Source organism: Eucyclogobius newberryi, unplaced genomic scaffold (genome assembly GCF_026437365.1).
Source record: "Eucyclogobius newberryi isolate DKJ021-1_F unplaced genomic scaffold, fEucNew1.0.hap1 SCAF_3, whole genome shotgun sequence".
NCBI lineage: Eukaryota > Metazoa > Chordata > Actinopteri > Gobiiformes > Gobiidae > Eucyclogobius > Eucyclogobius newberryi.
Genome location: NW_027315945.1, coordinates 2,747,078 through 2,768,800, shown reverse-complemented (window position 1 = coordinate 2,768,800; position 21,723 = coordinate 2,747,078). Strand labels below are relative to the sequence as shown.

Here is a 21,723-nt window from a genome sequence, read left to right as displayed (position 1 = left end):
GTCAGGTGTGACAGTGTCAGGTGTGACAGGGTCAGGTGTGACAGTGTCAGGTGTGACAGGGTCAGGTGTGAGTGGGTCAGGTGTGAGAGGGTGTGACAGGGTCAGGTGTGAGTGGGTCAGGTGTGACAGGGTCAGATGTGACAGGGTCAGGTTTGACAGTGTCAGGTGTGACAGGGTCAGGTGTGACAAGGTCAGATGTGACAGGGTCAGGTGTGACAGTGTCAGGTGTGACAGTGTCAGGTGTGACAGGGTCAGGTGTGATAGGGTCAGGTGTGAGAGGGTCAGGTGTGACAGGGTCAGGTGTGACAGGGTCAGGTGTGACATTGTCAGGTGTGACAGGGTCAGGTGTGAGTGGGTCAGGTGTGACAGGGTCAGATGTGACAGGGTCAGGTGTGACAGGGTGTGACAGGGTCAGGTGTGAGTGGGTCAGGTGTGACAGTGTCAGGTGTGACAGGGTCAGGTGTGACAGTGTCAGATGTGACAGGGTCAGGTGTGACAGTGTCAGGTGTGACAGGGTCAGGTGTGACAGTGTCAGGTGTGACAGGGTCAGGTGTGAGTGGGTCAGGTGTGAGAGGGTGTGACAGGGTCAGGTGTGAGTGGGTCAGGTGTGAGAGGGTGTGACAGGGTCAGGTGTGAGTGGGTCAGGTGTGACAGGGTCAGATGTGACAGGGTCAGATGTGACAGGGTCAGATGTGACAGGGTCAGGTGTGACAGGGTCAGATGTGACAGTGTCAGGTGTGAGAGGGTGTGACAGGGTCAGGTGTGAGTGGGTCAGGTGTGAGAGGGTGTGACAGGGTCAGGTGTGAGTGGGTCAGGTGTGACAGGGTCAGGTGTGACAGTGTCAGGTGTGACAGGGTCAGGTGTGACAGTGTCAGGTGTGACAGGGTCAGGTGTGAGTGGGTCAGGTGTGAGAGGGTGTGACAGGGTCAGGTGTGAGTGGGTCAGATGTGACAGGGTCAGGTGTGACAGGGTCAGATGTGACAGGGTCAGATGTGACAGGGTCAGGTGTGACAGGGTCAGATGTGACAGGGTCAGGTGTGACAGGGTGTGACAGGGTCAGGTGTGAGTGGGTCAGATGTGACAGGGTCAGGTGTGACAGGGTCAGGTGTGACAGGGTCAGGTGTGACAGGGTCAGGTGTGACAGGGTCAGGAGTGACAGGGTCAGATGTGACAGGGTCAGGTGTGACAGGGTGTGACAGGGTCAGGTGTGAGTGGGTCAGGAGTGACAGGGTCAGGTGTGACAGGGTCAGATGTGACAGGGTCAGGTTTGACAGTGTCAGGTGTGACAGGGTCAGGTGTGACAAGGTCAGATGTGACAGGGTCAGGTGTGACAGTGTCAGGTGTGACAGTGTCAGGTGTGACAGGGTCAGGTGTGATAGGGTCAGGTGTGAGAGGGTCAGGTGTGACAGGGTCAGGTGTGACAGGGTCAGGTGTGACATTGTCAGGTGTGACAGGGTCAGGTGTGAGTGGGTCAGGTGTGACAGGGTCAGATGTGACAGGGTCAGGTGTGACAGGGTGTGACAGGGTCAGGTGTGAGTGGGTCAGGTGTGACAGTGTCAGGTGTGACAGGGTCAGGTGTGACAGTGTCAGATGTGACAGGGTCAGGTGTGACAGTGTCAGGTGTGACAGGGTCAGGTGTGACAGTGTCAGGTGTGACAGGGTCAGGTGTGAGTGGGTCAGGTGTGAGAGGGTGTGACAGGGTCAGGTGTGAGTGGGTCAGGTGTGACAGGGTCAGATGTGACAGGGTCAGGTTTGACAGTGTCAGGTGTGACAGGGTCAGGTGTGACAAGGTCAGATGTGACAGGGTCAGGTGTGACAGTGTCAGGTGTGACAGTGTCAGGTGTGACAGGGTCAGGTGTGATAGGGTCAGGTGTGAGAGGGTCAGGTGTGACAGGGTCAGGTGTGACAGGGTCAGGTGTGACATTGTCAGGTGTGACAGGGTCAGGTGTGAGTGGGTCAGGTGTGACAGGGTCAGATGTGACAGGGTCAGGTGTGACAGGGTGTGACAGGGTCAGGTGTGAGTGGGTCAGGTGTGACAGTGTCAGGTGTGACAGGGTCAGGTGTGACAGTGTCAGATGTGACAGGGTCAGGTGTGACAGTGTCAGGTGTGACAGGGTCAGGTGTGACAGTGTCAGGTGTGACAGGGTCAGGTGTGAGTGGGTCAGGTGTGAGAGGGTGTGACAGGGTCAGGTGTGAGTGGGTCAGGTGTGAGAGGGTGTGACAGGGTCAGGTGTGAGTGGGTCAGGTGTGACAGGGTCAGATGTGACAGGGTCAGATGTGACAGGGTCAGATGTGACAGGGTCAGGTGTGACAGGGTCAGATGTGACAGTGTCAGGTGTGAGAGGGTGTGACAGGGTCAGGTGTGAGTGGGTCAGGTGTGAGAGGGTGTGACAGGGTCAGGTGTGAGTGGGTCAGATGTGACAGGGTCAGGTGTGACAGGGTCAGATGTGACAGGGTCAGATGTGACAGGGTCAGGTGTGACAGGGTCAGATGTGACAGGGTCAGGTGTGACAGGGTGTGACAGGGTCAGGTGTGAGTGGGTCAGATGTGACAGGGTCAGGTGTGACAGGGTCAGGTGTGACAGGGTCAGGTGTGACAGGGTCAGGTGTGACAGGGTCAGGAGTGACAGGGTCAGATGTGACAGGGTCAGGTGTGACAGGGTCAGCTGACAGAGGGTCAGTTGTGACAGGGTCAGGCCTGACAGGGTCGCACCTGTCAGTGTGCTGCCAGCTCCTCCTCAGCCTGTGCAGGGGGTTACTCTGGAGCGCTGACACGATGGCGTACAGAGAGGAGAAGTTCTTCCGTGCTCGGCACTCCTGTCACACAGGAACATTTTAGTTTGACCTTTGGTCCTGGACAGTTCTGAATCCTGTTCCAACAGGTTCTAGAGCTCATTCACACCCTGAGTATTGGAGCGGCGACAGAGTTCCTTTTTGCCAACCCACAAACATCATGATGGCAGGGTGGAAAGAACTTTTGCCTCATCGCAAGAAGTTGGCAGGTTTGACCCCCTGACCTTTCTGTGCAGAGTTTGCATGTTTGTCCCTGTCTCCAGGTCAACCCAAAACACACACCACAGGTCAAACCCTCCAGCTCAGATCCTGACAGGAGAACCCAGCAGCATCAAAGGATGGGTCAACTGCAGAGGACACATTTAATAAAGTGCACCTCAGCCGTGCCCTGAAGACAATGAGCCACCTGAGGCTGAGAGCCGGGCGGGGTCGACACTGCACCTGCACGAGCTCCTGCTTCAGACTGTGTCAGAGTGAAGCTGTCACCTTGTGAACCCTCGTGAGGTCTGCATTGGCCCTCCTTCAGTGCCACTGGGTCAGGAGCAGACACAGCTCAAACCAGGGTCCAGACTGGTCCAGTGTTGGGCAGGACTCTGAAGGATTTGACCTGTGAGTTGGTGGGAGCAGAACCTACTTGCTGTGAAGCATAAGTGCTAGCCACTCTGCCACTCTGCTGCCAAATGTGGCACATCATTTATTGGAAAATGCAAGTATAACTTCAGACACAAAAGTGAAAAGTAGAAGAGCCTCTGCATCGTGTTCATGGAAGTCGAGCTGCGACTCACAAACAAGTGTTTATTTGGATTAATTGATTAGTCAGATGAGAATTCTATTGTGCAATGAGACTTTTAAAATATTTTAATTTACAAATAAAGTTTGGAAAATTCTGACTGAAGATTTCTAGATAGAGAATAATTATGAATAATGGGAATTATTATTATTTTAACACTTTATAACATAATGCCACTGTCTTTGTTCATGTTTCCGTATGTGAGTCATATGAAACATAATTATCAAAGAAACATTATAATTATCAAAACAATTATCACTATCAGCCAATTATTAATTGTGAGTGTCAACTATAAGAAATAACAAATATTTATCTAATAATAATGTTTGTCTGGACAAAGCAGACTCTAAAACACACACATGAAGTCAATAACAAAGACAGCAGCATTATGAAGGACAAATTATGCTGAATTTGTTTTAATGAATTAAGTTTGTTACGACAGTGTTTCCTCATCATCAGCCTCCTGCCTGAGGGGAGTGGCCTCCTGCCTGAGGGGAGTGGCCTCCTGCCTGAGGGGAGTGGCCTCCTGCCTGAGGGGAGTGGCCTCCTGCCTGAGGGGAGTGGCCTCCTGCCTGAGGGGAGCGGCCTCCTGCCTGAGGGGAGCGGCCTCCTGCCTGAGGGGAGTGGCCTCCTGCCTGAGGGGAGTGGCCTCCTGCCTGAGGGGCGTGGTCTCCTGCCTGAGGGGAGTGGCCTCCTGCCTGAGGGGAGTGGCCTCCTGCCTGAGGGGCGTGGCCTCCTGCCTGAGGGGAGTGGCCTCCTGTCTGAGGGGCGTGGCCTCCTGCCTGAGGGGCGTGGTCTCAGGTCTGAGGGGCGTGGCCTCCTGCCTGAGGGGAGTGGCCTCCTGCCTGAGGGGCGTGGACTCCTGCCTGAGGGGAGTGGCCTCCTGCCTGAGGGCGTGGTCTCCTGCCTGAGGGGAGTGGCCTCCTGCCTGAGGGGCGTGGCCTCCTGCCTGAGGGCGTGGTCTCCTGCCTGAGGGGAGTGGCCTCCTGCCTGAGGGGAGTGGCCTCCTGCCTGAGGGCGTGGTCTCCTGCCTGAGGGGAGTGGCCTCCTGCCTGAGGGGCGTGGCCTCCTGCCTGAGGGATGAGAAGGGTCGGTTGTGAACCGACCTGTTCGTCCCAGAGTCCTGGAGACGTTCAGGTCCTGCAGAGATGGAAGTCTGCAGCCGATCACCTTCTCATCAGAGGGCGCTGTAGTCTCTGTTTGTCCCTGGCTGTGGCTCCAGCGTACCACACAGTGATGGAGGAGGTGATGGAGGAGGTGATGGAGGAGGTGATGGAGGAGGTGATGGAGGAGGTGATGGAGGAGGTGATGGAGGAGGTGAAGGAGGAGGTGATGGAGGAGGTGATGGAGGAGGTGATGGAGGAGGTGATGGAGGAGGTGGTGATGGAGGAGGTGATGGAGGAGGTGATGGAGGAGGTGATGGAGGAGGTGATGGAGGAGGTGATGGAGGAGGTGATGGAGGAGGTGATGGAGGAGGTGATGGAGGAGGTGATGGAGGAGGTGAGGATGGACTCAATGATGGTCGTGTAGAACTGCTCCATCATCAGTTTGTCTTTCCTCAGCTGCTGCAGGAAGTTCATCCTCTGCTGGTTCTTCTTAATGAGGAGCTGATGGTGGCTCCTCCCACTGGAGGTCCTGGTGATGGTGGCTCCTCCCACTGGAGGTCCTGGTGATGGTGGCTCCTCCCACTGGAGGTCCTGGTGATGGTGGCTCCTCCCACTGGAGGTCCTGGTGATGGTGGCTCCTCCCACTGGAGGTCCTGGTGATGGTGGCTCCTCCCACTGGAGGTCCTGGTGATGGTGGCTCCTCCCACTGGAGGTCCTGGTGATGGTGGCTCCTCCCACTGGAGGTACTGGTGATGGTGGCTCCTCCCACTGGAGGTCCTGGTGATGGTGGCTCCTCCCACTGGAGGTCCTGGTGATGGTGGCTCCTCCCACTGGAGGTCCTGGTGATGGTGGCTCCTCCCACTGGAGGTCCTGGTGATGGTGGCTCCTCCCACTGGAGGTCCTGGTGATGGTGGCTCCTCCCACTGGAGGTCCTGGTGATGGTGGCTCCTCCATCACCAGAGCAGAGGAAGTGGAGGAGTCCACAGTGGAGATGGGGGAGTTTGTGATGGTGATGGTGAGGGGCTGGGGGGCTGTGACTTTCCTGAAGTCCACGATCATCTCCACTGTCTTCTGGACTTTGAGCTCCAGGTTGTTACCGCTGCACCAGGACACCAGCCGCTCTGCCTCATGTAGACAGACTCATCTCCCTCCAAGATGAGCCTGATGAGGGTGGTGTTGTCATGGTGATGAGGGTGGTGTCGTCATGGTGATGAGGGTGGTGTTGTCATGGTGATGAGGGTGGTGTTGTCATGGTGATGAGGGTGGTGTCGTCATGGTGATGAGGGTGGTGTCGTCATGGTGATGAGGGTGGTGTCGTCATGGTGAAGAGGGTGGTGTCGTCATGGTGATGAGGGTGGTGTCGTCATGGTGATGAGGGTGGTGTTGTCATGGTGATGAGGGTGGTGTCGTCATGGTGATGAGGATGGTGTCGTCATGGTAATGAGGATGGTGTCGTCATGGTGATGAGGGTGGTGTCGTCATGGTGATGAGGGTGGTGTTGTCATGGTGATGAGGGTGGTGTCGTCATGGTGATGAGGGTGGTGTCGTCATGGTGATGAGGGTGGTGTCGTCATGGTGATGAGGGTGGTGTCGTCATGGTGATGAGGGTGGTGTCGTCATGGTGATGAGGGTGGTGTCGTCATGGTGATGAGGGTGGTGTCGTCATGGTGATGAGGGTGGTGTTGTCATGGTGATGAGGGTGGTGTCGTCATGGTGATGAGGGTGGTGTCGTCATGGTGATGAGGGTGGTGTCATGGTGATGAGGGTGGTGTTGTCATGGTGATGAGGGTGGTGTCGTCATGGTGATGAGGGTGGTGTCGTCATGGTGATGAGGGTGGTGTCGTCATGGTGATGAGGGTGGTGTCGTCATGGTGATGAGGGTGGTGTTGTCATGGTGATGAGGATGGTGTTGTCATGGTGATGAGGGTGGTGTCGTCATGGTGATGAGGGTGTTGTCATGGTGATGAGGGTGGTGTTGTCATGGTGATGAGGGTGGTGTCGTCATGGTGATGAGGGTGGTGTCGTCATGGTGATGAGGGTGGTGTCGTCATGGTGATGAGGGTGGTGTCGTCATGGTGATGAGGGTGGTGTCGTCATGGTGATGAGGGTGGTGTTGTCATGGTGATGAGGGTGGTGTCGTCATGGTGATGAGGGTGGTGTCGTCATGGTGATGAGGGTGGTGTCATGGTGATGAGGGTGGTGTTGTCATGGTGATGAGGGTGGTGTCGTCATGGTGATGAGGGTGGTGTCGTCATGGTGATGAGGGTGGTGTCGTCATGGTGATGAGGGTGGTGTCGTCATGGTGATGAGGGTGGTGTTGTCATGGTGATGAGGATGGTGTTGTCATGGTGATGAGGGTGGTGTCGTCATGGTGATGAGGGTGTTGTCATGGTGATGAGGGTGGTGTTGTCATGGTGATGAGGGTGGTGTCGTCATGGTGATGAGGGTGTTGTCATGGTGATGAGGGTGGTGTCATGGTGATGAGGGTGGTGTTGTCATGGTGATGAGGGTGGTGTCGTCATGGTGATGAGGGTGGTGTCGTCATGGTGATGAGGGTGGTGTCGTCATGGTGATGAGGGTGGTGTCGTCATGGTGATGAGGGTGGTGTCGTCATGGTGATGAGGGTGGTGTCGTCATGGTGATGAGGGTGGTGTCGTCATGGTGTCGTCATGGTGATGAGGGTGGTGTCGTCATGGTGATGAGGGTGGTGTGGTCATGGTGATGAGGGTGGTGTCATGGTGATGAGGGTGGTGTCGTCATGGTGATGAGGGTGGTGCCGTCATGGTGATGAGGGTGGTGTCATCATGGTGATGAGGGTGGTGTCGTCATGGTGATGAGGGTGGTGTCGTCATGGTGATGAGGGTGGTGTCGTCATGGTGATGAGGGTGGTGTCGTCATTGTGATGAGGGTGGTGTCGTCATGGTGATGAGGGTGGTGTCGTCATGGTGATGAGGGTGGTGTCGTCATGGTGAAGAGGGTGGTGTCGTCATGGTGATGAGGGTGGTGTTGTCATGGTGATGAGGGTGGTGTCGTCATGGTGATGAGGGTGGTGTCGTCATGGTGATGAGGGTGGTGTCGTCATGGTGATGAGGGTGGTGTCGTCATTGTGATGAGGGTGGTGTCGTCATGGTGATGAGGGTGGTGTCGTCATGGTGATGAGGGTGGTGTCGTCATGGTGATGAGGGTGGTGTCGTCATGGTGAAGAGGGTGGTGTCGTCATGGTGATGAGGGTGGTGTTGTCATGGTGATGAGGGTGGTGTCGTCATGGTGATGAGGGTGGTGTCGTCATGGTGATGAGGGTGGTGTCGTCATGGTGATGAGGGTGGTGTCGTCATGGTGATGAGGTTGGTGTCATCCACAAACTTGATCAGTTTTACAGAGTCGTGGCTGGAGGTGCAGCAGTTTGTCACAGGAAGAAGAGCAGGGGAGAAAGTACACAGCCCTGTGGAGCTTCTGTGCTGATAGTCCCAGTGTCTGAGACATTCTTCCCCAGTCGCACTCACTGCCTCTGATCAATCAGGAAGTCGGTGCTCCCCCTGCAGGTGGAGTCAGTGCTCCCCCTGCAGGTGGAGTCAGGCAGGTTGAGCTGGGAGAGCTTGTCCTGGAGCAGAGCAGGAGGTGGTGCTGATGCAGAGCTGAAGTCCACAAACAGGATCCTGGTGTAGGTTCCCGGGGAGTCAAGGTGCTGCAGGTGAAGTGGAGAGCCAGGTTGATAGCGTCATGCGCAGACCTGTTGGCTCTGTAGGAGAACTGCAGGGGGTCCAGCAGGAGGTCCAGCAGGAGGTCCAGCAGGAGGTCCAGCAGGGGGTCCAGCAGGAGGTCCAGCAGGGGGTCCAGCAGGGGGAGGTGAAGGACTTGAGGTGGGGGAGGACCAGGCCCTCAAATGACTTCATGACTATAGACGTCAGCACCACAGGTCTGTGGTCATTAAGTCCAGTGATCTGGGGCTTCTTGGGGACAGAGATGGACGACTTGAAGCTGGGACATGGCATGACTCCAGGAGGTGCTAAAAATGTCAGTGAAGACAGGGGCCAGCTCGCCTCCGCAGTGTCTGATCCAGCAGCTTCTCGAGGGTTGGATTTCCGGAATAGTCTGCACACATCCTGTTCCTGGACTGTGAGAGGGGGGGGAGGTGGGGGGGGGACCGAGGTTGGGTTGGCAGAGGTGGCCACAGTGGGGGAGGGAGTTTCAAATCTACAGTAGAAGGAATTGAGTTCCCTAGCCAGTTTTTTGTCATCTGTAGATGGGGGGCTCTGGGCTTGTAGTTGGTGAGAAGCCGGAGCCCACTCCATAAAGAGGCGGGGCCACTCCATCATGTGGGAGGGACTGGCTGGTCAGGTAATTGATTTCCCACACCGCACGCAACTGCTGTTTGTGTCCAATAATATTTGAAACACAATTTAAAAATAATAATAATAAAAAAGAAAGATATTATATTAATAATATACTTTGTAAATAATCTTTTACTATAAGTCTTCAGTCATCATATTTAAACCTTTATTTGGTTGCTAATGTATTTAAAAAGTCTCATTGTACAATAGAAAACCACATAAAAATATACAATATGTAAAAATATATTTATAATATAAAATAATATTTTGACTAGTCGAGTAATTGAAAAAATAATTGCTGGCGAGTGAAGAACTAAAATAATTTTTAGTTGCAGCCCAAGATGAAAGTGAACCATATCAACCATTTTGAATCTTTAAGTCCCTCAAACACATTTATCGTGACCTTTCACCCTGTGACACTGACCTCTGCCACACTGATCCACTTCTCCAGCAGGTGCGCCCTCTGGTGGCTGCGCAGGCGAGTGTCCCACAGGCACGAGGCCAGCACAGTGTTGGCCAGTTTGTTGAACTGTCTGACCGTGGCCCGCACTGACCAGCACTGACCCTCACGACCCTTCTTGTCCCGTTGAGACCAGAGCGAGCCCAGGCAGTGGTAGGGCACCAGACGCACAAACAGCTCCTGCCACACATGAGGGACACACCAGGCGGTTTGATACAGATCCTCACTGCCACTGAGAGAAACAGGACTTTTACAGGTCCTTACAAATAAACGACCGTATTTTCCAGACTATAAGTCGCAACTTTTTTATTGTTTTGGCTGGGCTTAAACTTATATTTATATACTTATACTTCTACTCTGGAGCAACTTCTTTGTGATATTATTTGTTATTTTCATACTTGCAACCGCATTTCATATAAGTTGTTTTTTTCTGTCCGGAAAATACGGTAACAACAACCAGGACATTTTATTAAAGGACGAATATGATGCATTATTTGTATTATCAGAATTTAAACATGGTCTTGAGGACCTTAGTTTGGCATCTCATATTTTAAAACTACAACAAATAATAACAAACCAAATTACATTTGTATCTGCTGTTTCCCCTGGGACTGACTGAGTTTTGGTGCCATCTACTGGCTGTAGAGGTAATTACCCACATTCATCCATCTTCTTCCACTTATCTGGGGCCGGGCCCCGTGGGCACCCACCCCAGGCCTGGCTCCAGGATTGGGCCCTGGTAACGCCATAATGGGCGATGTAAGTGGCCTGGCTGTTTGACCTCATTCACTCACCACAGCCCCGCTGCAGTCTGCAAGTGTTCCCCACAAATCCAATCGCCCACATTTGGCACATCGATGAGTCGATGTGTTTTAGTCACAGAGTTTAACAAAAGCAGACGCCAACATGGAGCATAAAGTCTGATATTAAAAACAAATAAATCATGTCATTAGTCTCGTCAAATTAAAAGAAATGACTTATGGTCAGAGTAGTTAGGAACAGAAAGATAAACCCACAGCTTCAGCTACGCTGCCCTAGGAGTAACTATGGGGGAAGTATGGCAGCTTGAGCACTATCCTCTTCTTCTGACTTATTCTATCAAACAATATGTATTTTTTGATTCCACTTGCAAACTGTTCACCGCCTTCTTTTTCTTTCTCTCACTCCTGAGGACCTGTGGACCCAGATGTCCCTCTCCTGGTGAAGTGGTCCCTGCCCCGTGTGGACGGTCCCTCATCTGCCTGAAGAGTGGCTCCAGCTCCAGTCTCTCTCACGTCTGTGAGAGTCAGATCTCTCCTTCACTCTGGAACTCCTCCAGGTTTATACTTTTTCCCAAGGAGGTTTTTTTGTAGTTTTTCCTGGCTGAGAAGGAGAGTCTAAGGACAGAGGACTCTGGGACATCGTCCTTCACCACCACAGACATTGTTTGACTCCATCACCACCACAGACATTGTTGATTGATTTTTCACTGTCGCCCTCAGAGGCTGATTTTGGGCGTTACAAAAATAAATTGAATTGAATTGAATTTGAACTTGCATGCCCCACGCTGGTGTCTCCATCTCTCATACTCTTTAGTTCTCTGTGTTTTGCATCTTCCTCAGGAGCACCTCTGCTTCTCCTGGTGTTCTGAGCACATAGTTTTTACCTTCAAAAGTCACCAGAAGAGTCACAGGGAAAGAGAATCCATGTTTCAGTTTTCTCCTCCTGAGCTCCTTTAACCCTGGAGGTCTCCTTTAACCCCGGAGGTCCCCTTTAACCCCGGAGGTCTCCTTTAACCCTGGAGGTCTTCTTTAACCCTGGAGGTCTCCTTTAACCCCGGAGGTCTCCTTTAACCCCGGAGGTCTCCTTTAACCCTGGAGGTCTTCTTTAACCCTGGAGGTCTCCTTTAACCCTGGAGGTCTCCTTTAACCCCGGAGGTCTCCTTTAACCCTGGAGGTCTCCTTTAACCCTGGAGGTCTCCTTTAACCCTGGAGGTCTTCTTTAACCCTGGAGGTCTCCTTTAACCCTGGGAGTCTCCTTTAACCCTGGAGGTCTCCTTTAACCCCGGAGGTCTCCTTAAACCCTGGAGGTCTCCTTTAACCCTGGAGGTCTCCTTTAACCCTGCAGGTCTTCTTTAACCCTGGAGGTCTCCTTTAACCCTGCAGGTCTTCTTTAACCCTGGAGGTCTCCTTTAACCCTTGCAGCTTTCAAGACAAGTTCCTTCACACGACCGTTAAGAACCCTCATTCTCGGGCCTCGTGGTTTATCAGCTGCTGGTCTTGGTTGCCATGGCGATGGGCTCTTTCTTTTGTGATGGGACTTCAACTCTTGAGCCATCAAGGAGCTCAGGAATAATCTTCTCCAAAAAGCGTTCTGTATCATTTCCTTCTGCTCCTTCTTCTACGCCCACAAGCCTCAGGTCAGGACGACGTGATCCAGACTCCAAATCCAGGATCTTATTTTTCATATTATACTGGTCCAACCACAGCGCCACTGGCCCATAGCGCCTCCCTTACTGTCTGCAGATCGTTTGTATTTTCTGAAACATGCATTCTCTGGTTAGGAGCAATGTCCGCTCTGAGAGACTCCACATCACGTTGCGTCCCATTTTGCGTCCTATTTCGGACATCATGAGCAATAACTGATGATTTGTCATATTCTCCCTTCCGATGCAAAAAAAGTCGTGAGAATCTCCATCTGGGCTGGGGGGACCCGCGTCTCCAGCGGAGGGGGGACCCGCGTCTCCAGCGGGGAGGGGGGACCCCGCGTCTCCAGGGGGGGACCCGCGTCTCCAGCGGGGAGGGGGGACCCCGCGTCTCCAGGGGGGGACCCGCGTCTCCAGCGGAGGGGGGACCCGCGTCTCCAGCGGGGAGGGGGGACCCCGCGTCTCCAGGGGGGGACCCGCGTCTCCAGCGGGGAGGGGGGACCCCGCGTCTCCAGGGGGGGACCCGCGTCTCCAGCGGGGAGGGGGGACCCCGCGTCTCCAGGGGGGGACCCGCGTCTCCAGCGGGGGGGGACTCCGCGTCTCCAGGGGGGGACCCCGCGTCTCCAGCGGGGAGGGGGGACCCCGCGTCTCCAGCGGGGGGGGACTCCGCGTCTCCAGGGGGGGACCCCGCGTCTCCAGGGGGGGACCCCGCGTCTCCAGCGGGGAGGGGGGACCCCGCGTCTCCAGGGGGGGACCCCGCGTCTCCAGCGGGGAGGGGGGACCCCGCGTCTCCAGCGGGGGGGGACTCCGCGTCTCCAGGGGGGGACCCGCGTCTCCAGCGGGGAGGGGGGACCCCGCGTCTCCAGGGGGGGACCCGCGTCTCCAGCGGGGAGGGGGGACCCCGCGTCTCCAGGGGGGGACCCGCGTCTCCAGCGGGGAGGGGGGACCCCGCGTCTCCAGGGGGGCCGCGTCTCCAGGGGGGGACCCGCGTCTCCAGCGGGGAGGGGGGACCCCGCGTCTCCAGGGGGGGACCCCGCGTCTCCAGCGGGGAGGGGGGACCCCGCGTCTCCAGGGGGGCCGCGTCTCCAGGGGGGGACCCGCGTCTCCAGCGGGGAGGGGGGACCCCGCGTCTCCAGGGGGGCCGCGTCTCCAGGGGGGGACCCGCGTCTCCAGCGGGGGGGGACTCCGCGTCTCCAGGGGGGGACCCCGCGTCTCCAGCGGGGAGGGGGGACCCCGCGTCTCCAGCGGGGGGGGACTCCGCGTCTCCAGGGGGGGACCCCGCGTCTCCAGGGGGGGACCCCGCGTCTCCAGCGGGGAGGGGGGACCCCGCGTCTCCAGGGGGGGACCCCGCGTCTCCAGCGGGGAGGGGGGACCCCGCGTCTCCAGCGGAGGGGGGACCCGCGTCTCCAGGGGGGGACCCGCGTCTCCAGCGGGGAGGGGGGACCCCGCGTCTCCAGGGGGGGACCCGCGTCTCCAGCGGGGAGGGGGGACCCCGCGTCTCCAGGGGGGGACCCGCGTCTCCAGCGGGGAGGGGGGACCCCGCGTCTCCAGGGGGGCCGCGTCTCCAGGGGGGGACCCGCGTCTCCAGCGGGGAGGGGGGACCCCGCGTCTCCAGGGGGGGACCCCGCGTCTCCAGCGGGGAGGGGGGACCCCGCGTCTCCAGCGGGGGGGGACTCCGCGTCTCCAGGGGGGGACCCCGCGTCTCCAGGGGGGGACCCCGCGTCTCCAGCGGGGAGGGGGGACCCCGCGTCTCCAGGGGGGGACCCGCGTCTCCAGCGGGGAGGGGGGACCCCGCGTCTCCAGGGGGGGACCCGCGTCTCCAGCGGGGAGGGGGGACCCCGCGTCTCCAGGGGGGCCGCGTCTCCAGGGGGGGACCCGCGTCTCCAGCGGGGAGGGGGGACCCCGCGTCTCCAGGGGGGGACCCCGCGTCTCCAGCGGGGAGGGGGGACCCCGCGTCTCCAGCGGGGGGGGACTCCGCGTCTCCAGGGGGGGACCCCGCGTCTCCAGGGGGGGACCCCGCGTCTCCAGCGGGGAGGGGGGACCCCGCGTCTCCAGGGGGGGACCCCGCGTCTCCAGCGGGGAGGGGGGACCCCGCGTCTCCAGCGGAGGGGGACCCCGCGTCTCCAGCGGGGGGGGGACACCCCGCGTCTCCAGCGGGGGGGGGACCCCGCGTCTCCAGGGGGGGACCCCGCGTCTCCAGCGGGGAGGGGGGACCCCGCGTCTCCAGCGGAGGGGGGACCCCGCGTCTCCAGGGGGGGACCCGCGTCTCCAGCGGGGAGGGGGGACCCCGCGTCTCCAGGGGGGGACCCGCGTCTCCAGCGGGGAGGGGGGACCCCGCGTCTCCAGGGGGGGACCCGCGTCTCCAGCGGGGAGGGGGGACCCCGCGTCTCCAGGGGGGGACCCCGCGTCTCCAGCGGGGAGGGGGGACCCCGCGTCTCCAGCGGGGGGGGGACTCCGCGTCTCCAGGGGGGGACCCCGCGTCTCCAGCGGGGAGGGGGGACCCCGCGTCTCCAGGGACCCCGCGTCTCCAGGGGGGCCGCGTCTCCAGGGGGGGACCCGTGTCTCCAGCGGGGAGGGGGGACCCCGCGTCTCCAGGGGGGGACCCCGCGTCTCCAGCGGGGAGGGGGGACCCCGCGTCTCCAGCGGGGGGGACTCCGCGTCTCCAGGGGGGGACCCCGCGTCTCCAGCGGGGAGGGGGGACCCCGCGTCTCCAGCGGAGGGGGACCCCGCGTCTCCAGCGGGGGGGGGACACCCCGCGTCTCCAGCGGGGGGGGGGGACACCCCGCGTCTCCAGCGGAGGGGGACTCCGCGTCAGGTTGCTAAACGCAATGGCCATGTTAGCCTTGTTAGCTTTGTAGACCCTCCTTCTCGGCCAGGAAAAACTGAAATTGCAATGGTTTTCAACTAGAGATGACTAGAGATAAAAATGTGTCCTCACCTCTAAACGAGAGGAAAAGGGGTTTTATTTATAGCTTTTTGCCACTCAGTTCAAAAAGAATGTGATGTCACTGAGAGCAGACGGCCACAAACAACTCGACGATGTTGAATTTGTCGAGTCATTTGAAGTTTTGCATTGGACATAGTTTTGATGAGCCTCCACACCTTCAGTAAGACTTGGAACATTATTATTAGGTTGGTACAGTATAACATCAAATAATGCTTGAATTTTACAGTAAAATGTACTACTTTTTGTTGTTTTGACCAACTTAGCAGGAAGCCGGAGGGCCAACATATGTCTGAGGGCCGTAGTTTGGACATGCCTGTTCCAGTGCGACAACATTTGGTATTATTATGCCTATACCATAGGCAACCGACAGGTGCGTGACCACATTGTCAAAGGTTTTGCTTACTTTTTCACTCCATTTGCCAATGCAGTCTCCTTTATTTTGTCCTTCCAACTCACACAGTCACACAGTATTATCACAGTTATAGTATGACCAGACAGCTTACCATTACAATCTAGGCTTTAGTTTGGACCATCACTTTGTCTGGCTTCCCATTGGGCAGCCATAACCAAGGGTGACCCTACTTTGAGCATAATCTCAGACGGTAACACCCGTCTAACATTCAGGTTGTTAGAGCAAACCCTAAGCAATGGACCAACCTTAATTATCAGAGTATAGGAATTGTCTATTATTCAATAATAATACCAAATGTTTTCACACATATTCAGGTGTATCACACAACTACTTAAAAAATTTCCTTAGAAGTTACAGTATCCCAGAGAACGCTACAGATGAAGTGGTTTCAATAAAAGAATAAGACATCTTTAGGAGCAGATTGGGCACTTTTGCTATTTCCAGGTTACGTTGTGAGAAAACTGAGCGACCAACAGCAACAGCAAGAGTTTTGCCTGTAGTGTCTTGAAGAAAAAGACAAGAATGTGGTGTGCACTCACGGTCTCGATGCGAGTGAGCTGCTCGGCGATGACTTCAGTGGGGAAGCTCAGGATGAGTGTGGGGTCAAACCTGGACGGGTCTGGCGCCTGAGCAGGACAGGACTCTGTGGACCAGCACAGGGCTTTGATCAGAACAACACTTTATCCACATTCTTGAAGCTTTCTACTTGATTAGGGTTAGACAATGCACTTTTCCATTATTGTTTTAGTCATCACGCAACAAATGGGCTTTTTGTCGGTGTAATCCCTCATTTGTCCAGGAGTGTTTCAATGTAGAAAAAGATTCAGTTGTGAACATCTGGACAGGCGACACTTTAAGACACAAACTGGTTCATCCTAAGGACAAGATGCAGACACAAAAACAGAGCAATGTAGTTTATTCTGTCCAATGCAGTGAAGAAAAGTGTGAAGAGCGCCACATAGTGAGACTAAACAGCCACTGCACAAGAGGCTTTTTCAGCACAGAAGACACTGGAGTTCAGGACCACAGAGCGCCGTGCAGCTTCATTTTAAAGACACAAACCACTCTATCAAAGACAGTGAGGAGAAGATTCTGAGCAGGAGAACAGATGGTTTGAGAGAGGAGTTAAAAGAGGAGGCCATTTTTGTTAAAAAAGAAGGCCGTGGCTGGAGAGCCGCGGCGCGGTCAAATTGCCGCGCAGTTTCAGGGACCCCGGCATTTCCCTTATAGCCCGTTATAGCCTTATGGCTAACCCTAACCCTAACCTTAATCTTAACCTTAATCTTAACCTTAACCTTAACCCTAACCCTAATCTTAACCTTAACCCTAACCTTAATCTTAACCTTAATCTTAATCTTAACCTTAACCTTAACCCTAACCCTAACCTTAACCCGGGGAGGTCTAAAACAACGCTAAACCGCGGTCAAATAGCGGCCCAGTTCCAGGAGCCGCGGCGCACGGCCGGCACAAAAATAACATGGCTTTTTAGGCCGCGCCCCGAACCGACTGTTTTTGCCAAACCACCAGCTGGTCCTGCAGCTGTTCAGAGGCTGGTCCTGCAGCTGTTCAGAGGCTGGTCCTGCAGCTGTTCAGAGGAGACACATAAGTGATGGCACATGTGCACTGTTTATGGAAATGATCAACTTTGAAAATGTCTCATGTTCTAATGTAAATGACTTGTTGAACTCTGTTACATCCAGCTGCGGAGCCAGGGCCTGGCTTTGGGACTTGAGCCCCGGATGTTTTTCTAAAAGCCCCGGATCTTAGAACGCATCATGACATCAAAAAGTGGTTAGTTCAACAGGTTGAGCAATGAGTTGAGACGCAGGGGACCAGGGTTCAAATTCTCCGTCCATAACAAATGACCTGTTTGACTTATAAGATGGTGTTAGCTACAGAATGAGACCATCCACACATTTTTCTGTCCACGGGTTTGTTTTTTACAGCCGCCGCAAAAAAAAAAAGCGCCGCTTCCGATGCACGAGGCTTCTCTGTTTACAATGAGACTGCGCAGGCTAACGGTGACGTAGAAGAGTTTGGTTGACTTATTATTCTCGCCAATAAGAATACCTTTCAAATGGTGGGTGGGACTTAGGGCTTCTTCACACAGAATCCTCTGTATTCACATGCGTAAAGACAGTCAGCCTACATTTTTAGGCAGGAGGCAACTAGATTTTACGCATCACGTTTTCTGATTTTATTAGCATTTTGTTACATATATGTATCATACCAATATAAAAATAAAATAAATCGTTTTTTTTAACATCGATATGGGAAATTCATGGGAAAACTCATAGTTACACATTTTCACATACATTGTTTTTAGCAGTTATAATAAGTATTAGTGGCCAACAAAACATCAAAATGTATGTTTTATGATCATAGAGGAGCTAAAACTGTAATAAAACAGTTTGGCACAGTTGGCACATATTTGGATCACTTGAATATACTTTTTGATACAAAAAGGTCAAAGCACCAAAATGCCTGTTCCTAGAGACCTGAAACTTGACACAGTTGTTGTCATGACAACAGCATGTACAGTGAACAGCATAAGCACACAATGAAGTATGTCCTGCTCAGGACCTTTACAAATGGACAATATTCAGGCGAGACTAGAAAAAGGATGTTTTGTTCATGTTTGTGCTTCTGTAGTGTAAGTTCTGAAGCCCTGACAGTGTGACATGTGCACATCTGCAGAAACTAGAAGGCCTAAGCTTTCCCATGATGCATCACACTCACATGTGGAACATAAGATCCTCTTTTAATAAACAATAACCATTTGTGTCCAACCATTGTGCACAGGGGGAATAGGTGGGTGTTAACAGGTTAAACAATGACTCACTGCACTGTTCACTTCTGCACTACATCTGTATATTTTACTGTTAAAAATGTGTACATAGTAAGCATATTTTTATTTTTGTCCTTTAGCAGATTTAAATTGTTTCTTTAATGCATGTCCTTTTTGATTTTATATAGGTTGTTTTATCATTGTTCATTGTCTTTTGTTGCACTGTATCACCAAAGCAAGTTCCTGTGTTTGTGAATTCTGTTCATTGGCAATGGCAATAAACTTTTTCTGATTCTGATTAGTTCTGTTCTCAGGTCTCTGCACTGCCCCCCACCATCTCAGACTCTGAGGACCTCAGGGACCGGCCTCCTGCTGGTGCCAGAGTCAGGACTAAACATGGACCGGCCTCCTGCTGGTGCCAGAGTCAGGACTAAACATGGACCGGCCTCCTGCTGGTGCCAGAGTCAGGACTAAACATGGACCGGCCTCCTGCTGGTGCCAGAGTCAGGACTAAACATGGACCGGCCTCCTGCTGGTGCCAGAGTCAGGACTAAACATGGACCGGCCTCCTGCTGGTGCCAGAGTCAGGACCCCCCTGTTGTGTGAAGCACTTTAAATTAAGCTGTTTACGAATTGTGCTCAAAAATAGGTTTGCATTACAAATGCAGCACAATCCGGAGACAAAACATGACTCAGGTTATGATATAAGGACAATGTGTGACACAGTATGTAATGGTCATGTTAATGATAAAGCAGACCTCTGTGTGTGGGGGACAGCAGGGCCCTCTCGCTGAGCTCCTCGGCCAGATGCAGAAGACGGGCCTTCAGCTCCGGGGCCGGCATGAGTGGGGCCAGGCGCAGCAGGCACGACGGCTCTCCCAGGCCCTGGAAGTCCTCCGGGTACTCGGCCAACCAGGTGGTGAAGACGCTGCACACTGCCCTACACAGCATAGAAGCAAAGCACTGACACTCACGCATGCACATGGACACGCCCACAGAGCAAACACAGACACTGACCTGTTGAAGGCCTGTCTGGTGGGGCTGGACTCACTGCCTGGGGGGTCTTCCAGCCTGGACACATCAGTCAGAAACATGTCAACAAACTACAGTTTAGAATCAAAAATACACCCATAAGGAGGGAAAAACACAGATAAACCCAGATCAACTTTGCCCCAAGTGTCTTTCTTCAATGACTCTACCAGAGTAGTCACCTCTGATAAAGAACACAGAGGACACCACATGACTCCCGAGCCTCCTCAGCTGCTCCTCTCGACGTAGAGGAGCAGCGGCTCTACTCCGAGCTCTTCCTGTGTGACTGAGCTCCTCACCTTATCTCTAAGGGAGCGCCCAGCCACCCGGCGGAGGAAACTCATTTCGACCGCTTGTATCCGCGATCTTGTCCTTTCGGTCACTACCCAAAGCTCATGACCATAGGTGAGGTCAGAACGTAGACCGACCGGTAAATCGAGAGCTTTGTCTTTGAACTCAGCTCCTTCTTCACCACAACAGTCGATGCAGCGACTGCATCACTGCAGCCGCTGCACCGATCCAACTGTCGATCTCACGCTCCATCCTTCACTCACTCGTGAACAAGACCCCGAGATACTTGAACTCCTCCACTTGGGGCAAGGACTCCCCACCCACCTGAAGAGGGCAGGGACCCCCCACCCACCTGGAGAGGGCAGGGACTCCCCACCCAAAATAAACACCAGACCAACAAATGTAGAACTCCCACCTACAATATCAGACTTGATTAATATCTCTTCTCCAAAGAAATTTCTCTCCAAAATATACAAAATCATTTCAAAGCAATCTCAGACCATAAGCCACCAACAATAAAATGGGAAAATGATCTTTCAATTACTCCTGATGCCGACTTCTGGACCCAGATCTGTAAAAATATCCATCTCATGTCCAAAAATGTGTCTTCTTTGCCCCAGATATCGTATATGAGGAAGGTTCCACCACATCTGTGAGGAGCTCAGGAGGAGAGGTGCTCCTCAGAACACCAGGAGAAGCAGAGGTGCTCCTCAGAACACCAGGAGAAGCAGAGGTGCTCCTCAGAACACCAGGAGAAGCAGAGGTGCTCCTCAGAACACCAGGAGAAGCAGAGGTGCTCCTGAGGAAGATTTAAAGCCCAGAACTGAAGAGTATGAGAGATGGAGACACCAGTGTGGGGCATGTGAGGTCAGCTCTTGGTCACATGGAGATACATTTCTATTGATTTGAAGAGACCGATGATAGTGACGTGATTTATTTGTTTTTGACATCAGACTTTATGCTCCATGTTGTCTCTCCGCTTTGAGACATGAACTTTGTGCCCAGTTGCATCCACTCATCAGAGTGCCAAATGTGGGAGATTGTATTTGTGGGAAAAGAGTAAAAAACAAAGGTGCCGGTAGTGATCAGTGGGGGAGCGTGGACTGGGAAGGTGCAGGCTTTTAGATAGAGGGCCGTCTTCCCGTATTTTGGACGGGGTATTTTAAAATGTGGACGGGCATTTTGGGCACCACGGCGCGCGCGGCGGCGCTCTCCCCAAAAGATAGCGCAAGGCTGAAAAAACATCCACCAAGTTGAAAAACAAAGATTTTGTTTTTTATTCAAGTTACATACAACGCTATCATTTAGTTAAGAAAGCTACACTAAACAACGTAGACGACTTCCATTCTGGTCCCAAAGGTTTATCTGGCTCCTGTTCACCAGATCAGTCTGGTCCGCCTCCGTGCGAGTGCCACAGTGTAACTTTTCTGCTGGCGCCGCCCACAGCACTCGATAATATAGAAAGCCAATATGATCACACTCCAGCTCTTAGGAGCGGCGTATGGCGTAAATGACGGCGCTCGTTTACGGCGCACGGCATAACGTCAGACGCCGTTTTTTTGTAAAAGCGTCGGAAAATACGCGGCGATATGTCGCTCCTAAGTGGCGGAGTGTGATCATATTGGCTTTCTACAACCAACACACTTTTGTATTAGTCCGGAGAATGCCGAAGCGACTCGTATTTCGCCCCGTCGGCCCCAGAACCCCCGGACCCCCGGGGAGCTTTCATGAGGAATAGACCCTCGACTTATTGATCAGTCACACGATCACCTTTTTTGTTTTCTCTCTTATCATTTCATCTGATTCCTGTTTCTGTGGTTCTTATGTTCATTTGCTGTGTTGGATCAGAGTCTAAAAACATTCAGAAATGATCAATGGCAAGTCAATACGATCAATCCAATGGCATTGAATTTTTTACAAGTAGCATCCATAAACGTTAATGGCACTGAACCAAATGAAACCATCACACAGCGCACTGCAGACTGTTTTTGCCTCAAAACTCCATGGACACAATCAGCGGATACCTTTGGAATGTGCCTTTGGCAGCAGGAAAAAAGGCACCAACAAAGAAATGGATGACACAAAAATCGCCAACGATCAAGGACTGGACTGAGATAGGAACAGACATCAGGCAAATGGAAAAAAATTACATTCAGACTTAATTTGGAAATGTACAATTTTTATAAACTTTGGACCAAATGGGACTCTTATTTTAATTGAAATATACATTTATGTTTGTATTTATGTTTGGATGAAATCTACTTTGTGTTTTTCTTTTAATTTATACTTTCTGGTCATTTTGCGTTTCATTCCATTAGTGTTCTGTATTTTTTGTTGGAATGGAAAAAAAAAACATGTTTAAAAAATAAAAAG

The 21,723-nt window shown here is 53.6% G+C and overlaps 1 protein-coding gene across 1 annotated transcript in view; it reads right to left on the bottom strand.

Moving 5' to 3' along the window:
- The window catches only part of rgl2 (ral guanine nucleotide dissociation stimulator-like 2), a 99,066-nt gene that overhangs the window by 36,477 nt on the left and 40,866 nt on the right, over window positions 1-21,723 (bottom strand). The window contains exons 6-10 of the mRNA XM_072460149.1: window positions 19,048-19,101; window positions 18,789-18,970; window positions 15,782-15,885; window positions 9,444-9,659; window positions 2,713-2,816 (exon numbers count right to left, since the gene is read on the bottom strand). Coding sequence (XP_072316250.1) covers window positions 2,713-2,816; window positions 9,444-9,659; window positions 15,782-15,885; window positions 18,789-18,970; window positions 19,048-19,101 — 660 coding nt within the window. The remainder of the gene's footprint in view (window positions 1-2,712; window positions 2,817-9,443; window positions 9,660-15,781; window positions 15,886-18,788; window positions 18,971-19,047; window positions 19,102-21,723) is intronic.